The sequence below is a fragment of the Phlebotomus papatasi genome, chromosome 1, assembly GCF_024763615.1.
Source record: "Phlebotomus papatasi isolate M1 chromosome 1, Ppap_2.1, whole genome shotgun sequence".
NCBI classification, from domain to species: domain Eukaryota; kingdom Metazoa; phylum Arthropoda; class Insecta; order Diptera; family Psychodidae; genus Phlebotomus; species Phlebotomus papatasi.
In genome coordinates this window covers 109,415,567-109,437,962 of record NC_077222.1, presented here as the reverse complement: position 1 = coordinate 109,437,962, position 22,396 = coordinate 109,415,567, and the positions used below count along the sequence as shown (strand labels likewise).

General features: G+C 34.8%; 2 protein-coding genes across 2 annotated transcripts in view; one reads left to right on the top strand and one right to left on the bottom strand.

Moving 5' to 3' along the window:
* LOC129799229 (zinc finger and BTB domain-containing protein 20) overlaps nt 1–11,067 on the top strand; it is a 213,780-nt gene extending 202,713 nt beyond the window's left edge. Inside the window, exons 4-7 of the mRNA XM_055842926.1 lie at nt 4,516–4,647; nt 4,919–5,239; nt 8,760–8,909; nt 8,984–11,067. Of these exons, the coding sequence (XP_055698901.1) occupies nt 4,516–4,647; nt 4,919–5,239; nt 8,760–8,909; nt 8,984–9,736 (1,356 nt within the window). The 3' untranslated portion in view covers nt 9,737–11,067. The remainder of the gene's footprint in view (nt 1–4,515; nt 4,648–4,918; nt 5,240–8,759; nt 8,910–8,983) is intronic.
* A 7,828-nt stretch (nt 11,068–18,895) lies between these two features.
* The window catches only part of LOC129799205 (integrator complex subunit 4), a 252,861-nt gene continuing 249,360 nt past the window's right edge, over nt 18,896–22,396 (bottom strand). The window contains exon 4 of the mRNA XM_055842894.1: nt 18,896–21,505. Coding sequence (XP_055698869.1) covers nt 19,586–21,505 — 1,920 coding nt within the window. The 3' untranslated portion in view covers nt 18,896–19,585. The remainder of the gene's footprint in view (nt 21,506–22,396) is intronic.

Here is a 22,396-nt window from a genome sequence, read left to right as displayed (position 1 = left end):
CAATATTTTTCCAATTATAATTCTTTTCATATTTTATACTTTCAGAGTTATGGATGTCGTTTTCTTTTGTACTGTGAATTTTTGAAATAAATAGAATTTTATGGGATTATAGAGATCGGGTTCGTTTCTGTTTGAAGCATTGAAGTCTTTTGATTTTCTACTGAATTATTTGTTCTTGTTGGAAATTGCCAAATAAATTCCCAATAAATCCTAATAAAATTCTATTAGGCAATGGAAATAAGCTCATTTTTATCTCACCCAGTTTCTTATCTCAAATTTTGAAAAAGAAAATTAATTAAATGTAAGCTTGTCGTTTATAATCTGTAACTCTATACGCAACGATTTAAAAAAAAAACTATTTTTATAACAAGGTTCTCATGATACTTTTCCAATTTCTTATGATCAATGATTTACGAAAATTATTAGAGGAGAATGGGGCAGTTTCGCCGACGATTTGTGTTGTATATTTTCAGAAAGCCTATACCAAAGAGACTCTCATCAGACTTAGTTTGAAAATTGTTCATATTTGTTTAGCAAATAAATCTTTATAAAAAAGTTCAATTACGTGGAGTACCTAGCACACCCCCCAAGAAGCAAAATAGCTGCCTTATAGAACCAAGTATTAGACAAGTCTTTTAGTGCACTTTTAAAAGACTTAAAGTGAAAATTTTCTGTTGGAATTTCTATAGCAGCTCTTAAGATCCTTAAGAGTGCGCCACTTTACTTATAGTAATCTCAGTGATGGAAGCAAGAGCGTTATAAGTAAATAAATAGATTTTTGGTTCTATAGTGCCTTACTTAGGGAATTCTACAAGACTATTTTAAGAAAAAAATGCTGTTTGGGCCTCCCATAGCATTTGATTCAAAACTGTTTTGCGCCAGGAATGTGGGCAAATCATTTTTGCAATTTTTAGTAAATAAACGACTATATCTTCAATTCTACTGAACGTACTGGCCTTCAACTCAACTGCGAGTATACTTTACTACAGCCTTAAAATTGCCGACAACCCTTTAGAATAGGCGAAGTTCGTAAAACCGACACCAGAGGCGCTGTAGTTCAAAATGTGTCAAAAAGAACGATATATAGCATTTTTAAGCAACTTTAAACGAAGATCAGTATTGTGTCTTAATCGATAAAAAATGCTTTTTTTTAACATTTTACATGCAAGAATAGGTAAAAATGTTAAAAATACGTTAAAAAAAAATATTAAAATTTAAAAAAATAGGCATTTTGGGAGCTTTTTTTAAGTTCTAAATAATATTGCATATTATGTTGCGCGCATTCTATGGAATTATAATTCGGCAAACTCACATCAGGGTTAAAATTGTTTTTTTTACGATTTTGACTTATTAGATCATATTAAAGTCAAGAAACTTAAAGAAATGTTTGATATTTCTATTTATTCTGATTTAAATCAATAGGTATAACGTAGCTGCACAATCAGATTGAAAAGCTAAATTATATCACGATAAGGTTCAATTTTATTTAAAAATAAGTGAAAAATCCCAATTTCAAAGGTGCCCCACTTCCCCCTATAGTGCTATAGATTGCCCCTGATAAATCTTTATTTATGTTAAAAATATCAGGATGCGAAGAATTTCTTTTTCATAACACTGATGAAAGTAAAGAAATTTCATAAAAAAATGTTTAACATTGAAGCAAAATTAAAAAAAAATAATATCATATATGGAATGTTTTGAGATTTAGCATTCCTAAATTTATATTTTAGACAAATCTAACGTAAAAAAGCAGATTTTTCTGCAACGGCTTATACAACCTATGAAGGAGGATTTCCACCGTTTGCCTCTGGAGGTTGGTCACCAACGCTAAGACGGCGGTGTACGCAACAGAATGAAAAGTAATCACTTTTTCTGTAAGCATTTGTCGATGAATGAACATCTTACTTTTTATTTATCTATTAATGGCTGTACGTACATTGTAAATATGTTGAAGAGCGAATAAATAAAAATAATAATAATATTCTTGTTGCTTCATACTTTCAATATTGAAAAAAATGTAAAATGCTTTTTTTATTAAATTAAATAAATAATTAATTTTCCATTTTTTACATTTTAATTTTACACGTAAAAATTATAGCATGGAAAGAAAACTTCTTTTTAATATGTAAAGAATTATGTAAAATATAAAAAAATTGCCCAACCTTGACGAGGATACAGTGGGTGTCAATAGTGTGTTGCCTAATCTATATTAGAGAAACTAAGTGAAAAAAAAAGATAGAAAAATTTAAAATTCCAAATTGTTCTAAGGTTAAGTTTTTCCGTTGGTTTTACGGACTTTCGAGGTTCTAAAAAATTGTTGATAAATTCAAAATCTTCGACTGTCTCTCAGTAAGGATTAAAAAACAGCCATAATGGTTTAGCCTAGATCACGGGAGCAAAAAGCAAAGTAAAATCAAAATGATAAGCATTTTTTGTAATTCATTAAAATCAAGCAATAAAAAAACCAACCTAAGAACCCAGACACAAAATCACTATTGTATAATGATTTTTTTTTAAATATAGCAGAGTAAAAGTTAAGCAATTGTGCAAATACAATTGTAGAAATAGAACAATTAAATTTCCTTTCTTTAAATATGCCGCACATTGAATGCTTATAAAAGAAAAAAAAGGGAATGATATGGCTATTGCATTCCATCTGAAATCGTAGAGTTGTAAATTAAATTTTATTTCTAATTGTGAGCTAAAAGCCACACAAATTGATTTACCTGAGATTCACCTGTGCTAATTGATCGCTTTCGCGTAAAAGCACAGCGTCCTAGCGGAGGTTCTCTCTATATTTGTTCGGTTTTGATTTTTTGTTGAGAGCAAACAAGTGTCAATAGTGCACACAAGTCAACATCATTAGAGTTTGCAAGAATCACCCAGAAAGCCGGTTGTTAATTGATTCCTGCACAAGAGACACGATCGTGTGGCTCGAGAGTAGTTTTCATCTCATCAACAACCGCGATGCAACTTCAACGTACTATTTCAAACTCTCGTCTCATGCTCTTTTTGCATTTATTTTTCCTTCTTGCTCAAGTTAGGATGAGGAAAATATGTAATTTTAAGCAAAATTTCATAATTTTCAATCTGGGAATATTAAATTGACAAAAAAATTAAAATTTGGTTTAATAGCAAATTTATTTAAATTCCTACAACAAAATTTCTGATTCATTGCCAGAATTCAATGATTCTTTCTCTCTTAGGCTGCAAGATAATTAAATTCTTCTTAAAATGCATAGCATACAAATTTAGAAGAATTTTTTTTTTATTCTGAAAACGTTTATTTTGTCAACGAGTAACGATTCCGGTTTGTGTCAGAGGACAGACGCTTTGGAGGATTTGACTAATAATAGGGGACGCCGGGGTTTTCAAGGCATCTTTCTTTTTGACTTAAAAAAAAACACAGTGCATAGGGGAGAACCGGGATGATGAGACACTTTTTTATTTACTGACTTAAGGCATTCAATAGAACATTCAGTATCCGCCAAAAGTTTCTTGACGAAGTTATGTTACAAAAAATGGTAAAAAAAAGAGATATTTTTCTTTTTGCAAATGAATTGCCTGTAGTCCATAGATGTTATTTATGCATTTCAAAAAAAAAAATTATTTTATTTCATATCAAAAATAATTTTTTTCCAAAAGTTAATCATTTTTTATCGGCCAAAAGTTTCTTTACACATTTGAAAAAGATATTCAAATGGTCAAATACGTGCATCCAACATTATTTTATGTAAAAAAGTCATTTTTATCATTTTTTCCACCTGATTTCTCGAACATAACTTTGTCAAGAAACTTTTGGCCAACACTGTAGGTGATATTTGAAACTATATTCGAATATTGTATCTGACGTAGTTGTATATTCTCTTCAGTTTCTTCCGGTGTTCGTCAGAGGATTATCTTCTTCTCAAACCAAAAAGACTATTTTTTTCTCCAATGCTTTCAACCCTCGGTGTGGGTCTTTCTCAGTGGGTCAAAGATTGTAATTGAGTTTGTAATGAATTAAATGAATTTCCTAAATTGAGTTTGTAATGAATTAATGTAAAGAATATAAATTCCGTGTTTGACAGCGGTGCCCTACAACCCTGTATAGTTATTTTTTTCCTTTAAAAAAGTCATCCTAATTTGCAAGGAGCTAATTTCAAAATATCAAGCATTTCTAGTACATTGACTGAAAGGGTTAAGATCCTAAGGCTGACTTGAAAACACTTACAATAGTTATATTTCAATTATTTTAAACAAAACTATTTCTATAATAAATGTCCCCAGTCTCCCCTATAGCATGAACTCCTTCAAAGTGTCACGCAAAAGAATGACCGCGAAGGCGGATAGAATTGTCGTGCAACAAAACGATCGTTACAAAATCAGCTCGGTCAATTACTGTTGGAGGTATTCAAGAGCAGTTCTCCATAAATTTCCTGCTCATTCTTCGCAAGCCCACATTCCATTTTCGCCCTATTTTTTGATTAAATAATAAATGCGAATTTAATAAGAATCTCTTGTTTTTTTTTCTAGTTCTGGGGCACAGATAAGGATCCCAATCGATTGGATCCAGCCATTTTTGAAGACCTCAATCGATTCTATTGGAATCAACAAGGCAACAATATGTCCAGCACGTCGAATTCCATCACAAACACTGACGGACAAGTTAGTAAATATTTTCTAAATTAAATCCATAAGGGAAGAGTTCCTGGCTTCGCACACATTCTAGCTTCGTGCACTTCATATTTATCCGATATACCTTTAATAAATTCAGATTCAATAAAGGAATATGGGAAAAATATGAAGTGTTCAAAGCCAGAGAAAGTGTGCGAAGCCTGAAAGCCTTCTCCTACTTTAGTAATAGAGGAATAGGAGATCAATTCAGTGATACTTTTAAAAGGATTTCTCCAGTACAATGTGATAAACTTTCTTGCAGATTTACACCTTAACAGTATTAAATAATTCGGAATCTTGGCTGCGAAAGGAATCCACACAGGATCCACCACCCACCCAGCCACTGGATCTGGACACCCTCCTTGGTAGTTTTCCGGGATACATTAAATCCGAATATTCGTATGAAGATAGTGGTTTTGGAACCGAAAAGACAGACGATCTCCTCCTCCAGCAGCCCACACAGCCATCGGTCTCTGGTTCAGTTACCGTGAATAGTACAAATGGGGGCAATAGCGTCGTGACGGCGGCCTTCCAGAATAACAACAACGACTGGCAGATGGCTGATCACAACAACACAGAACAGGTGAGTTTATACTAAATTAACTCATCAGCAGCATTATGCAGGCAGATTTGCCATCAAATTGAGAATTAAAGCCAGAGAGATGAAATATTATGCAAGTGAAACTAATAGATTTGCAAAATCTCTTCGTGTTTGCATGGTGAAATAATTAATAGCAAATGTGGAAAGTTATTTGAGATATCTAGGTGCTTATCCTACTTTTGATCCTATACGCAAATTTCTTTTCTATTTATAAATCTCTCAGTAAATTTGCTTAAGAATTTTGCAAAGCAACACAAAAAGCTTGTCAATGAAGAAAGATTGACAAAAAATATTTCATACAAGCAATTTTAAAGGGGTGTTGACCTCTGGGGGCAAATTCTCCTATTCGGGAATTTCTCGCGTGAGTACAAAAATCGAGAAATGCACAATACTTTAGAGTGGTCGACTCGATTTTTCCTTAGTAAACTTTGAGTGTTTCTCGATTTTTGTACTCACGTGAGAAATTCCCGAATAGCAGAATTTGCCCCCTGGTCAAACCTAAGCAAAAGGTGGCTGAAGTATATAGTAAGGTGGGGTAACTAGATCGTTTTGATACTTAAACGCTTGTTTTTGGACTGATGAAATTCTTTTTTACTTCTTCTAAATCAAATTTTTAAACCGGTCAATTTTGGTTAACCGGTAAAATTGCAAATATGTTTAAAAATATGACCTTTAAACCAATAAGTTTTATCCATGCTAAGTTCTGAAATAATTTTGGGGTTCTTAAACATGTAAACTTCCGAAAATTTGATGTTGCAAATTTTTCGATTTGATTCTGAAATAATTTCCGAAGAACGAGAGTTGATATCTCTTATCGTTTGACCACTAGCTCGGTAAAAAATTGTCAGACAAATAAAAATAAAATTTACAGAAAGATACCGATTCATTGTCGATTGGTACCAATGCAACCGGATTGGAATCAAGATCTTTCCAAAAAATCCTAATTTAAGTAAATCAGTTGACAACTGGACTCTCCAAAATGGGTCTATCTACCTATGAGCGAAAATTTTTCGGTCATAAGAATGTATGGATGGGTTCTGTATTTAGTTGGGCTAAATCGACCACTCAAAATATAAGTCGAGCAACCCGATTTTATACAAAAATCGTTTTATTCGCTTTTTGGATACTTCTTTATACTCTACCTTCCTGTGAATATTATACTTGGAAGATAATTATTTTCAAAGTCATAGAGATTTTAAATCTCAAAAATCGCTCTCCTGTAAAATTTGCCTACTGATAGTTGTTGGTTTCTTATTCTGAGCGGTCGAAATTACATTACGTTATAGCCCAGTTATGACAAATTTTCATTTTATGATTCCTAAGTAGTAGTTGGTTAGCATCAAATGGCCATTGCAAAGAGCTTTTATAAAGCTCTCAGTGATTGATATGAATCGTATTTTTGAGTAGTTTTCACGAATTTACGCAATAAAAATCTTGAAATTTGTCATATGACTTTCGCATATTGGTACTGAATTCCCAAATAGGAACTTCTTTTTTTCCATTTTTCCACTGGAAAATTGTCCAATTATGTTCGCATCTTGGGGTTCCGAACTGACTCATTTACTCTCAATTTTATGAAAATACTATGAATATTTGAGGTAATTTATATTAATTACCCTAATGTTGCTTCATTTATTCCAATTTTGCTCTAAAATTTTCTACATTTTTTATCGGTTTAGAACGTTTAGAAAGTTTTCCGGACTAGCTTTAAAATTAAATAAATTTTAAAGGAGTTTAAAATTTACTTTTCAGCTTCGTTAAGCGATCTTCAGACTAGAGGTTTAGCCCAGTTCCCGAAGATCGCAAAAACCTAAATAGCAAGCAATTATTGTTTCAATCCTTAATTAAATTTATCCAAAAAATCGTGATTAATAAGAAATTACAGCAATTAAGCTATATAGCTAAAAGCTTTAGGTCTGAAGCGCGTTTTATTGTTAGAAGTTTTAAGTCTTAAAGGTTAAAGAAAATGACATTTTAAAATAAAAAAACATTATTATAGAATATGAACCAACCGTGAAGGATAGATTTAAAGATTTTACACGTAAAGATTTATATCAAAATTAGGAGATATTATTAATAAAATAACATTACTTACGATTTACAATAAAGATAAACATTTTTTTTATTGAAAATTTGCAAAAGAAACCGAAAAAATATCAAAAAATCGGATAAACAAAAAATAACGTGTAGGGGAAACTGGGGCACCACCAAACACGGCGTAGCACCAAACAATGCAATTTTTTAATATTCGACTTCAGAGAACAAGACTTATAGAAATTTTTACGCATTATAGGGATGCTTGTCCACCGAAGAAATGGTCGAGATAGGCCAAATAGTTTAGAAGTAAAAATTAGTGTTTGGTGCTACCCCGTGTTTGGTGGTGCCCCAGTTTCCCCTAGATGAAGGTAGGTTTACATTGAAAATACAGTAGAGTCTCTCAAATCTGAATCTCTCAAATTCGAACGCCGTTTGGATTCAAAATGTCAATTGTGAGGTTATGTTAGAAAGTTCGTATTCTTGGTGAATGAAAATCACATTTATGTGCTTCTTCCTGTATGTTTACATACATTATAATCGTATAAAATGAAAAGGAAGTATGTTACCACTAAAACTTGCGAGAAAGTACGAGAATTTGATTCAAAATACAATTTAATCTCACACAAATTTCGTTAGTTTTGAAAAATTCGTTCGAATTTGGGAGGTGAGAAATGTCAAAAATACCCCCCGAGCGTTCGAATTTGGGAGACTCTACTGTACTATTTTTTTGCATATTTACTAAGGAAGCTGATCTTAAACGTAATGTAACTTTGATGGATCTAAATTAAATTATGGCTAGATCTAGCTTCCTTTTGAAATATGCGAAAATATAATATTTTCAAAGTAACCCGTCCTCTCCCTACTGCAACTACTTGTGGTAAAAAATTTGTTTTTAGATTTAAGATGAATGAATTTAAAAAATTTTAAAGTTTAATACCGTTTTCACTAAGTAAGAAATTATATGATCCCATTTGGCGTTGCGAAGAAACCAATTTCAGTTAGATTCCAAATTGCCCCAATATTCCCTAATTGAATGAGATTTCGTAATTCTAATTCGAATCAAACAATTTCAATTACAGCACTTGTCTTTTAGTAGAATCCTAATGTTTTCTTGATTTTTATCCCAAAAATTGAGGCCAATTTAGGAAAATTGTTCGCAAGATGCTTTTTCTAAATGACAAAATCACAAAGGCTCTAATTTTGCTAATAACTGATGAAAGTTTTTTTTAGCTGATGCAATTATCGTTATAGTCACGTGCTCAAAAGTTTATTAAATCAGTGTGGGCCAAGAAAATAATTTTGCAACCTAAAGTGAAAGTTAAGATGAGCAAATTCGAAATTTTAGTTCTTTGCAATTCAAATGAAATACTTATCAAGTTGCGTGCAACTTTTAAGCCATATTTTATGAAATAAATATTTTCTTGAGGTAATTCAAGATATTTCAAGATATTTTGAATTATTGCAGGATTCTCCGGAATCACTACTGCGCAGTGCGCTCCAGGGAAAAGGCTACGCTAAGGGGCTGCAAGTCCAAAATGGCATCACAATAATTCAGGCTGGGAACGTGGCAAAGAGCGATGAAGAGCTCCGGAGAGCGCTCTTTTCACCTGATCAGGTGATGTGTGAATAAAATTCATTAAGATTTTTTTTTAAAAAATTCAGGGTATAACTGATTTTTTTGTTGTACAGGAAGCGATTGGTTTTGCTGATTCAACGCTCACGAATCCCCTGTTCGAAGATTCCACCGTGAGTTCGCCACAGCAACAGAGTGGACAGAGTTCATCGGGAGGTGGTCAGGTGGTGGATGATATGTTCCTCACACTCGACTCTGCCTTCACGGATGACTTCGAGAAACTAAAGCGGATTGCATCGGAAGTGCAACAGTTTTGCACGACAACGGACAATTTTTCCGAAGTTATAATTGCCACCAATACTGCCATTCCACCTGGCTCGGGTGTTTCCAAAGCGCGCCCCGGTGTCGTCGAGGTGTCCACCACGAGTCAGGCTCCATCTACAACAACAACCAGCCCCGCAAAATCAACAAAAAAGTACAAACGCCTCTCGAGTGGCGCCCCATCGAGTTCAACGGGCAGCCTAAATGCCGCCACCTCGAGTCCACCGGCGTGCAATGGGCAGCGGAAGGAGCGCAGCCTCCACTACTGTACCATCTGTTCCAAGGGCTTCAAGGATAAGTACTCTGTCAATGTGCATATCCGTACCCACACCGGCGAGAAGCCATTTGCGTGCTCACTGTGTGGGAAGAGTTTTCGCCAGAAGGCTCACCTGGCCAAGCACTACCAGACACATCTTGCGCAGAAGAACACCGGAGGTGTCGTGAAGAATTCCAAGGCCGCTGCTGCGGCAGCCGCTGCAGCTGCAGCTGCAGCAGCCCAGCAACAGGGCCTCTCCTCAACACCCACCAACGGCGCCCCCATCAGATAAGTCCCCGACTCACTCGATCCCTGCCCCATTTGCGGACAAGACCCTAGTGCATTTTAACCGAAAGAACTGCCTGTGATTCCTGTAGGCAGTTTCCTTACCCGATGCATTTTAGCATGAATGAGATTCTACATGGAACTTGTTGAAATTAATATTGGCCTTTTTGGGGATTTTTATGAGATTTATTGAAGAAGCATTTCCAACAAATATTTTCCAAATAACATTTTTCCAATTCGACCTGCTCATAGCTAGAGTTCGATTCTCAAAAAGTGTCTCAGCTAAAAAGCAAATGGGTGTAAACACAAGTAGATTTTGGTTCTCCAATAGTGTCTTGGATAAAAGGTACAGTGCTCGCTTCGTAATCCGGATGATTGGGAGACAATATGACAGATGTCCGGTTCGTAATCCGGATGGATTTTTTGAATTTGTTCAACGTCTCGAAAATATAATACAAGTTTTTTTTGTAGAAGTAGAATAAAAGTTTTAAAGAAGATCAAAAAGACATAATTATAGAATTCTATACTATTGTACTTAATTTATTAAACAAAAACATCACAGGATAATTCATTTTCATTGCTGAACACACATGCATACATAACCTCAAAATGATTTTAAATGTAACCGTCGATAACTCGTCCGGATTACGCCGATCCGGATTAGAGAGCAGGCACTGTAAATGGAACTCTATTTGCACAAAAAGTCGTTGATGTTCGAAGAATTCAAATTTAATTTCGAATTTTCATACTATATTTTCGAACAAGGTGGGGAAAATTTATAATATATCACACTAGAAAGCTGGCAAAAGATTTACTCAGTGATTATGGAGTGATTAAATAATGAGACAAGAACAGTAAGAATCGCTGTTTTTTTCCTCACAAAAACGTGAAGACCGACACATTTTGACACTTGAACACTTCGAAATTCGAAGAGGATGTACAGTAGAGTCCCGCTATAGGCCATCGCTCTATAGTCCACAATTTATCGACCGTTGATTTCAAATCACTGAGGTTATGTTTTTTAGTACGCGACATGCAATGTTGCCATAATTATTTTAATATTTTTGGCAAACTTTATTGATTAGTTGTGATAATTGTGATCCATAATGAAGAGAGCAAGGACAAGTACCACAATCGCAAAGAAAGTGGAAGCCGTCGAGCAATTTCAATACTAAAAGTCGTTGATAATTTTAAAAAAATTACATGGACTATACAAGTGTCAAATCTGGAACCAAATATGGACTATAGCGAGACTCTACTGTACCTTAGTCACCTTGCGGAATTATCAAGAAGTAAGAAAGTCTCTTTTTTGGATTTTCAAATAGATTTTAGAATTTTGCAATGTCTACTTGTGGATGGTAAGTATAAGTTGATGTTTCGAAAATTCAAACTGAATTTCGAAATTTCAAACTTCAAGAAGCTGTTAAGAGAGTTACTCCGTGATTATAAAAGGATTTGATTAGACAGGAATATTAGAAGCCTATTTGATTTTTCCCACAAAAAAGTAAAGACTGACAAATGTTACCACTTGCATTATTTCGAAATTCGAACAGAAAATTATTCAGCCATCATGCGATCTAAAAGAAAAATAAAAATCTCTGTTTTCTGGCTTTTGGAGTCGATATTCGAATATCTTCTCTTTGGTTTCCGAAACCGAAATACAGGGGATGCCGGAATGATGTATATCGGGATTATGTAAAAACGCTTATACATATTTGCCTATCATTATAGGAGCTAATTTTGGAAATCATTTTAGAAATACCCCTAAATGTATGGATTTTTGAGACGGTAAAGTCAGCAAAGAGTTCGGCAAAGTGTGTTCGCTGGGATTTTTGTCTTAGCTTTTGAAATCGATATTCGAACGTGACTTCTTAGAATTTAAAACTAATATGTCTTCTCTGGTTTTCGAAACCGATTTTTGAATTTTTTTATTCTTTTGATTCTTGGCCTTCTAAATAGTTCTTCAAGTGTTACTTCTTTGGCTTTCGAAACCGATCTTCGAATGTCTGTCCTTGGCTTTTGTTAACGATCTTGGACGTTTTAACGTGGACCTTCGAAACCGATGTTCAAATGTGTTTTCTTATGCTATTGAATCCGAACTTTGAATTTTTTATTTAGGCTTTCGAAACCGATCAGTCAATGTTTTTCGGTGACTTTCAAAATTGATCATTGAATACCTTTTCTTATGGCACTAGCGCACCTTAACAATTGAGTGAAATTCAATCGATTGAAATTTTCGCTTGCTGTCAAATGAAAATTAAAATTGAAATTGAAATTCCAATTTTCATTTGACAGAACGAGACAAATATATCTTATTTTAGTTTGAAAGAGTAAGAAGTAAAATTTGAATCGATTGAATTTCACTATATTGATTGGCCATTAGCTTTTGAAACTGATCTTCGAACGTTTTTTCCTAAAAATTTGAAACTAAAATTTCGAATGTTTTTTTCTCTGATTTTCAAAACCGATCTTCGAATGTTTTGTTTTTATTTTTCAAAGCCGATCTTTGAACTATTGTCGTTGGCTTTCGAAATTGATCTTCGAATGTCTTTTCTGAATCTGTTCAGTAAAAACCTTTACAAAAGACAAAGCCACTCCAAAGCCCCATGGCAATACTATTCGAATATAAATCGGAAGTCTAAAGTGCAAGTTCACTGATTCATCGCTTTAGCGCTGACTGTTCTTACATTGCGGAGGGGAAACAACTCGCGAATCTACGACATCTACCTTGTGAATATCGCGAATATTGGAATTTTTTCGTGAATATTGCGAATATTTGCTGAATATTTCGTGAATATCGCGAATATTGCGAATATCGCCAATAATGCGAATATTGCGAATATTTTACGAATATGGCTTGCCAATCGTCAATAACAACAGTGCGTAAAAGTCTGCTGCAAAAAGTGATTTTTTATATAGTATAATGGAATTTCAGGATGGCAGAACGTTTGAATTTCAATTCCGTCCAAATAAATGTCCTTTTCATGAACTTATTCACTTTTGTGAAACTTGTCGGTTTAAATATTCGAACTTTGAATTCGTACAGTTTAAATCTGAACCCGGAATAAGCTCTTGTATCGGGAAATTTATCATACAGGCTTCAGACCTAATGCTTAGCCAAATGGCTTAACTTCTCTAACTAGTTATTGGTAAAGCTTTTTAGGAAAATTTTGATTTAGGATTAGATATTGAGTGTAAATGATCCATGAGATTTTCAAAAACTGAAAAAATTGATTACCATTTAGGAATTTGAAACTTCCGTGAACTGGGCTAGACATCTAGACTGAAGACCACTTTACTGAACATTAGGATTGAACGTCTTTTCATAAGCTTCTGAAACCGAAATTTGCATGTCTTGTTTTTGGTTTCGAAACCTATCTTCGAATATCATTTTTCTGGTTTTGAAAATCAATCTTTGATTGTCTTTTATTTGGTTTTCAAAACTGGTATTTTGAATATGTCTTCAATTTCGAATCCGATATTTCGCAACTGGTTTTCGAAACCGATCTTTGAATGGCTTGCCTTTGACTTTCGAAAGTGATCTTCGAATTTTGGGAAAACTTTAGCTATGAGTACTTGGATTTTAAGAAACAAAATGATTAATTTCGTTTTGCGATAATAAAATCGCGTTGCGTGCGATTCGAAAATTTGACGCTGCAATTGTTTATTAAGAAATTGCATGCAACTAAATTCGAATTTTTCCCTTACCCATTTTTATAACTTTTTTGAAGCACAACATTTTTAGAAATTTTTTTTCTTTTTTTAATTTTCTTCTGAAATTTTCAAATGTGATATATTTTGGGTGATGAAATTGTGTTATACACTAATTTTACAAAGGTTTTCTTTTCTAATTATCAAGCTTTCACGCTAAAGTATACGAAAAAAATTATTCTTGGTTAGTTTGTACGTAGGTTTAAAAAATAATTAACGGTTTCATTGAAAGAAAACTGAAAATATTGTGCTGAAAATATGAAGAAAACCATATTTTTGTAATTTTCTTGGAAATATTCTTCGAGAAACATCTTGAAATGATTGAGTTCCCAAAAACTGGCCAAATTATGCATTTGAAAAAATTATTTTTTGCAATTTAATCTATCGCCCTAACAATTTGTTTATAGAATGATGAAAAAGAAGTGCTGTGATCACTTAACACTGTCCAAGAAGATGAAGGAACATCACCTGTCCGCTCTTGCCATTTTTTTTGTTAAACAAGCAAATATCTCCATGTATTAAAAAAAATCTTAGGTAATGATTTTATAAAATTTGTAAACAGAGAGATTATTAGAAGAAAATAATTATTTTTTCACAAAATGTTGAATTAGATGAAAAAAAAACGTTAAGAAATGTTGCAATGTGATGAAATGTTTCTAAAAAAGAAAAGAAAGAAAGATAAGAAAAATCGCTTCCTACATTTTTTCAATTGCAATTTGCCTCTATATCACTTTTCATCCATTTTTTTCACACTCTGATGTATTAATTATTTAAAATTTTAGCAAAAACCATTTTTTTGCACAGTCGAATTCAGAACAAGTTTATAAATTGTATTAATGTTTCCTCTAATTATAAGATTTCTGTGTAATTAAGATGACAAATTTCTATAAAGGGAAAGCGGGGCTCAATTGGCCAGGGGAATGTTCTAGGTTATCGCAGAAGGGAAATTTAACAAAGTTCTATTAAAAAAAAGGAAGTAATATCCTCAATATGTTCACTGAAATCATTATCAGTGCAATAATCTTTTTCACAAATTGTTCATAAAGAAAAAAAGGCAACATTTCCTAGCTAATTTAGCCCCGCTCTCCCCTACACACCTTATATTTTTGATTTTTTTATATCTTCAAAATACTTTTGTTTTAGAATTACGTGTAAATCTCTCAATTAATTAATTTGATACAGTTTTCTAATTTAATTCCTTAAAAAAAAACCAATTTGATTACCACTAGAAATAGAGGCATAGTCACTATTTCTTCTATCAACATAGAAAGACAACGAGAGCAAGTTACAGAAAATACTTTTTATTGTACTCTTTAGAGTTTTTTTTAATTTAATTTCTATTAGTTTACTTTTATAGACCAATATTTTAGTTATTATTATGAGAAAAAAAAAGAAGAACAAATTATAGAAAAATTGTTAGGCAATAGCCGAGAAAATGTTAATTTTGTGTAAGTTATTTGTTTCTGAACTTTGTAAATTTACCCTCAAAAAAGCCACAAAAAATGTACCTCATCATTTGAATACTCCAAATTTCGAAATTATTTTTTATAAATTATTTTTTTACTGTTGCAACGAACAAGTGTTTTGCAAGTGTTATCCTTTTTTATTTTAAACCAGAAATTGTAGTTCATTTGAAGCGTTCAAATTTGCAGTTAAGGAAGTGTTTGGATTATCCGTCGCTTGAATCCGATATTGTCGTATGACCAGTTTGATCATTTTTGCGAGGATGCTTGAATTTATGAGTTGAGAAAAAAATCAAAAATTGGTATAATTTATTTTATTTCCATTGCTGTCCCTACCTTTCTTTTAGATTGAAAAAAAATTCATGAAATCAAAATGACACTGTACAATTGAGCAGTAATGGCTCCGGAACACCTTTAATGGCCCCTACACAGTAGGATCAATTTCTTTAAAAGAATCCATTTTAAAGAAAATTTTCTCTATCCTTGTAGGCAGAAACCTCAGATTTTTTTAAAGGCAATTTTTGACAAAAATTGTTTCTAGTGTGTAAACTAGACACCAGGTGTTATCACACTTTCACATTAAAATTTTAATGTGATTCACATTAATTGTCGCTTGTGAGCGTCCAGATATGTTACTTGTGTCTTTGAGTCACTTAATATTTGGGGTTTTTCTATTTATTGATAAAGAAGTGGACTTAGCCTGCAAAAATAAGTTTAAATTTACCTGAAGCATAAATATTTTTCACATTAAAAAATTAAAGAGAAAATCGCATTAATTTTTCGCATTAATGCTATAAATCAATTTATATCAAATTTTGCGGGCCAAGTCCACCTTTTTAATAACAAATAGATCAAATTTTGAATATAAAATGATTCAAACACACAAATTACACATTTGGACTCTCACCAGCGACAATTAATGTGAATCATATTAAAATTTTAATGTGCAATGTGATAACACAGACCAGGAAAATTTCATAAAATCAAAATTCACATTGATTTTTTTATTGTTTACACACACCAAATTCGATGGAGCTAAATTGAATTTGTTGTCATGTTTAAAAGAAGAAGAAGAGTGCGAAAGTATGAGACAGACATATGCAAAAAAGCGTGTGAGAAAGAAAGGGATTTGTATTTCGACTGCATGAAATTTTCCTGATCAAAAGGTGTCATCATTCACATCCCTTTCTCAAAAGTTTCGCTCTCTCCTTCTTCTTCTGAACATCACACCAAATTAAATTTAGTTTGGTTCAATTTTGAGTCTGAAAGAGCGAGAGAGACTTATCTTTTGAGAAAGAAATTGACGCAAATTTTGATTTCATGAAATTTTACTGACCTAAAAGGTGTGCCGGAATCATTAAATTTGTAAAATTATTTATACTAATTTTGACACATGTCAAATAAAAGTTTTTTTTCCATTTTCCCGGAATTTTCTTAGAAGTTAATATTATGAATTAGATTAGACGGATTAGACCCTTTTTTGTAAACATGTCGGTTTCTTATTGATCAAAAAATACCATTTTACTTACCAAATTGATTTCTTACTGCTCATTTCTTCAATTTTTCAATTAAACTTTCCATCTTAGATCACCTTTACTTTTAGACAAATTCAATTTAGATCTAAGTCCAAAAAAGTGTGGAAATTCCAATTTCATGATATTTTCTTGATCTGAATAATGTGCCAGAATAATAATAAATAAATCTGGTACACCTTTTGGATCAGAAAAATTTCATGAAATCGAAATTCATCAATTTTTGGACAATTTCGAACAGTCACTCAACTAAATAATCTTCTCACAATTTTTCTTAGTGATCGTGAAGTTCAAAGAAGTGTTTTCATCTTAGGGTGACCTTATACACTGGCGAACACTGGAAAAGTTCCTGCGCCAGTTCATCATCATTGATTAAATTTTTTGTTAAGCTTTCGAAACCAGTCTTTGAACGTCTTATCTGGCTTCAAAATCGATTTTCGAATATATTTCTTAGTTTTCGAAAATTAATTTTGAATATCTTGCCTTTGGCTTGCGAATACGGTCATTTAATGGCTTTTCATTGGCTTTCAAAATTAATCATTGAATGTTGTTTTTCTTAGGCATTCGAAACCGATCTTTGAATGTCTTTTCTTATGGCTCCGGCACACCTTTTAGATCAGCTAAATTTCATGAAGTCGAAGTTCGAATTTCTTTCTTTCTCACATGCTTTGAATATGTCTATCTCATTCTCTTGTACTCTTCTTCTTCTTTTAAACATCACTCCAAATTAAATTTAGTTCAATCGAATTTGGTATGCGAAAGAATGAGATAGTCATATGCAAAACATGTGAGAAAGAAAGGGATTCGAATTTCGACTTCATGAAATTTTCCTGATCTAAAAGGTGTGCTGGAGTCATTAACTTTTGAAACCGATCTTTGAACGTGTTTTTTAAGCTTTGTAAACCGAGGATTAAATATCTATGTTTTTGAATTTTGAACTTGATCTACGAATGTTTCGTCTTTGGTCTTCGAAAACCATAATTTAATGTCTTTACATTGACTTTCAAAATTGATCATTGAACGTCTTTTCTTTGGCTTTCGAATCCGATCTTTTTTCTTTCTTCAAAGTCGATTTTCGAACGTCTTTTCTTACCTCTTGAAACCGACCTTCGTAAGTCTTTTCTTGAGCTTTCGAAATGGAACTTTGAATGTCTTTCAAAATTGTTTATTGAATGTTTTTCCTTTGGCTTTCGAAACTGATCTTTGAACGTGTTATCTTTGGTTTTCGAAAACGGTTTTCGAATATCTTTTTTCTGGCTTTCAAAATCGATCTTTGAATATATCTTTTCTTAGCTTTTGAAGCCGATCTTTGAATGTATTATCTTAAGCTTTCGAAACCGAACTTTGAATGTCTTTCCTTTGACTTTTGAAACCGATTTTCGAACGTCTTTTCTTAAACTTTACAAATCGAATATTAAATGTCTTAGGGTCTTGACAGACCTTAGGATTAATCCGAGAGACGGCTTAGGGTAAATATATTCGAAATAATGGTTAAACCATATTTCTATCATTTTCCACTAAGCCGTCTTTCGGCCTAAGTCGTAAGTGCGTCGAGGGCCTTATCTTTGCCCTTTGAAATTGATTTTAAAATGTCTTTTCTTCGGCTTTCGAAACCAATCAGTAAATGTCCTTACATTGGCTTTCGGAATCAATACATATTAAACGTGTTTCTTTGGCTTCCGAAACTGATCTTCGAATACTTTTTCTTTGGGTTTTTGCCACAATAAACTGAAGACTAACAAATCGTCGATTGGGCCAACAACGCTACGCAACGATGCGTCGTTTGCAACGAGAAGTCACAATACAAAGTCAGCCCGATTGCTAATCTTTTCGACGAAATATTGACAATCGGGATATATCGAAATTCGGATAGAAAATACTTCAGCCTTCAGCCGATCTTCGTCCTTTCTATTGGGAAAATTCTGGTTGCAAACGCTCGGAATGAGCAGAAATTTCAAACTGTTGATACGACAATGAGGGACGGAAACTGATTATTTTCGAAATAAAAAAATCTTCAGATAAATTTTGACGGTAGAATCTGTAATGAAATATTTAGTAAGATGCAGTCGACTCTCGCTCAATCGGCTCTTTTTCAATCGGGCGAAAAATTTTGTTGACAATTTTCACGTTTAATTATGAAGCTAATTCGCTCAAATTCGGTGTAGTTCTTCCTATTTTATCGTGATTCTTTATAATTGAGCGCTTTTTGTGGAATTTACAGAGACTTTGACGCCCAAATCTATCGATAAACCGGATGACATTTTGCCCCAATGTCCTATTGAGAGAGAGTCTACTGTAAAATCTTTCGGTCTCTGCGGGATTTCCGATTGGCTGAATTTTGACAGCAGTAAAGTCTTCAAAGTTCCAGCCAATCACACAATGCGACGTCACTCAAATATTTTATTCAACCAAATATTTAATTCCATGTAAATCAACCTTCAAATGAACTTATAATTCTCCTTTCTAAATAATACTCCAAAGTATATATTTTTTCAAATATTTCGAATGATTTTACAAATATAATTTATTGATGTTTTCACAAAATTAAACAAGAGAAAAACCTGTCATAAAATCTTTTAAATAAGAAAAAAAAACGTATAATTATTAAATGTTATTAATTTATTTATCGGAAAAAGTTGCCAATATATTTTATATATCATTTGTGTATTAATAGTGTTTTATTTTTTTGTAAAGTTGAAACTTTTGTGTTAAGCATTTTTTTACTCGAATTTTTTTTTATTGAAATGATTTATTGAACGAAATAAAAAGTTCCCCCAAATGCATTGAACATTCCTGGTTTTCTTTTTTGTCTTAAGGTGTCTCTACACATTGAGCACAATTTTCGTCAAAAATTGCTTTTTTGAAGGAAATTGGCTGCAGTGTTTTAGGCAGAAACGTTAAAATTCTGTCAAAAATTGCTTTTTTGAAGGAAATTGGCTGCAGTGCTGTAGGCAGAAACGTTAAAATTCTGTCAAAAATTGCTTTTTTGAAGGAAATTGGCTGCAGTGCTGTAGGCAGAAACGTTAAAATTCTGTCAAAAATTGCTTTTTGAAGGAAATTGGCTGCAGTGCTGTAGGCAGAAACGTCAAATTTCTGTCAAAAACGCAATTTTTGACGAAAATTGCTCCCAATGTGTAGATGTAGACGCCTTTAGATGCCCCTCTTTACTGGTTTTGGGGCAAACATAATTTTGACAGATTTGCAGAGTTCCAGTTCAGTTCCCGGACGAACTGAGAGACATACGAAGATTTCCACATGAGTTGCTTCCGTCCATACTCCATGGCTAAGGAGGATTGTTGTCCTCAGTCTCCAATTGTTGACTTCTTCTCCTGATTCCGTGAGGATTCTCTTGACATCCCGGAGTCTCGGTACAACTGTATGAATATTTTGATCTGGGTATTTTACTCGAATCCGGAGATCTTGTCGTTGGAATTCCTGGAGGTTCTCGATGTCCGCGACAAGAGGAACTGCTGCAATTAAGCCCGCGGTGACTTTAACTTGATTCTCAAGAGATGCCGCGAAGCACGGTTCCAGGATTCTGGCTGTGCACATTCTAATGTCCACATTGACCCTGGGAGTGACCACTGGAGTTGCCGATTGGACAATTGGGAGGATTTCCCAGAATACTCTTCCGGGTTTTGGGTCACTAATAGCCGCCAGAGCTTGGAGAATTGAGGTGGAAAACTTATCTGCCGCAATCTCAGGATTATCCTGGAGAAAGACGCTGATGTCCGCAGCGATGTGCAGAAGGAGCTGACAAGGAGCCAGAGCGGATTGTGAACGATCCTTAACGACAATCACGAGATGCAGAGCACTCGCTCTCAAACTGATCTGTTTCACGAGGAGCCAATCATCTTTTGTGAGGTTTGAGAAGAGATTTTGCAGTTTCAGACACTTCCTCATTAGAAGATTCAACGATTCCCGGGATGGTGTCTTATTCTGCTTCGGGGCAATGCAGCTCTGAAGCTGATGGATAAGGAGCTGTGCTCCCAGGAACATTGCCGTAAAATTAGCCGTGCCCGAAAGTGCCGGATCAATTTCAGCCAGACGATCGAGATTTGTCTGAGCAGCTTCCAGGAGAGCCTGACGTGCCCTTGGGGCCGAATACGCAGCATCAATGTTGTTCAGGAGAGTCTCGAGGAATTGCTTAGACCCCGTAGCTCCTGTAATCTGCGTCTGATCAACCACAGTCCTCAGCATAAGATGCGGCACGAAATTGGGCATTGTATCCCTCAAATACCCATAATGCCGAATTGTGGTTTCCGGAAAGAGCGAAAGCATAGGAGGACGATGCTGTGCAGCATTGAACAACATAACCAGGATACAGACATAAGCAGGATCCTCAACATCCCGTTCTGCACTGTCAAAAAACGGATGATCCTGCAGAAGTTGCGGCGTCAGAGCCATACAGAGATCAGGATGCTTCTGACCAACTCTCTGCAAACACCCAAAAGCCGACTCCTTATCCTGCGGATACTTCGAAAGGACATCAAGAACCTTCTGCACCACCAACTTCAAACAAGCCTGAGTGGACACTTTGCAAGCTCCCAGCATCAAATGAAGCCCTTCCCGGACTTCCACGGAATAATCTTCCAAACTACTCAGCATCGTCTCCAGTTGATCCTCCCTCAGCGTAATATGCTTACTGATTTTCGTCAAGCTGTAAATTGCCTTGAGCCTAACACTCTCAATTTCATCATTGAACATATCAACCAAGAAATCCAGGGAAGTACTGGCAAAGGGAGGATGAATCAAAGCCAAACGACACATGGAATCAACCGACGCTGTTCTAACCTCAAGAAACTCATCTTCCAACCCATGAACCAGAGCCCCACAGGCTCCAGTTGCAATCAATGAAATCGAAGCTGCATTGAGGAATTCCTTGGGAGCATCATCAGCCCATTTTTTCCCCGATGACCATTCCCCACTCGTAAAATTCTCCAGATTCCTCTCATGCAGACTCTTCTTCCGCCTCAAATTACTCATTAGCTTCTTGTCCAGTGTCTGATTGAGAAATTCACTCCCAACAGCCGTCATTCCACCCAGAAGCTCAGCAGCTTGAGTCCTCACCTGCAAAGGGTATTCTCTTCAGAGAAGAAATTCTATACCCCAAAAGACCGCTTAAAACCGGTTCAGGGATTCCAAGACCTTTTCAACGAACCCAAAATTTCTTTATTCGGTTGAGAAATACGCTCTCCAGAGCCTTTTTAACTTTTGACCTTGAAAACTCGTGACCTCAACCCAGGATCGATTTATGGGGGGGTCCCCGAGAGTCCCAAGTCTCAATCAGCAACCGTTTGGCCTCTAGACCTGGTAATTAGAGTGATTCGAGTTCCCAGTTCCCCAAAAAATATATAGCTTCCCCGAGAAGTCCGTGGGTTTCCAGGAAGAATGTATCAATTCCACGAGTTCCTTGGAATAATGAATAGATTCCCCTGAGATCCATGAAAACTGTATGGGTACCCTGGGTTTTCTGAAGGGTTCTACGGGTTCCTTGGAAAAATTTATGGGTTTCCAGGGAGCCTTGATAATGTGTATGGGTTCCCCGGGTTCCCTGAAGGGTTCTCCGGGTACCTTGAAAAGAATTATGGGTTCCCTGGGATCCTTGAAATTGTATGGGTTCCCCGAGTTCCCTAAAAAATGTATAGATTCCCTGTGACTTCCCTGAAAAATCTATGGGTTCCCCGGGTTCCCTGAGGGGTTCTCCGGGTTCCTTTGAAAAATTTATGGGTTCCCTGGGATCCTTGAAAAAATGTATGGGTTCCCCGAGTTCCCTGAGGGGTTCTCCGGGTTCCATGGAAATATTTATGGGTTTCCTGGGAGCCTTGAAAATGTGTATGGGTTCCCCGGGGTTCTTGGAAAAATCTATGGGTTCCCCGGGGTTCTTGGAAAAACCTATGGGTTCCCCGGGTTCCCTGAAGGGTTCTCCGGGTACCTTGAAAAGAATTATGGGTTCCCTGA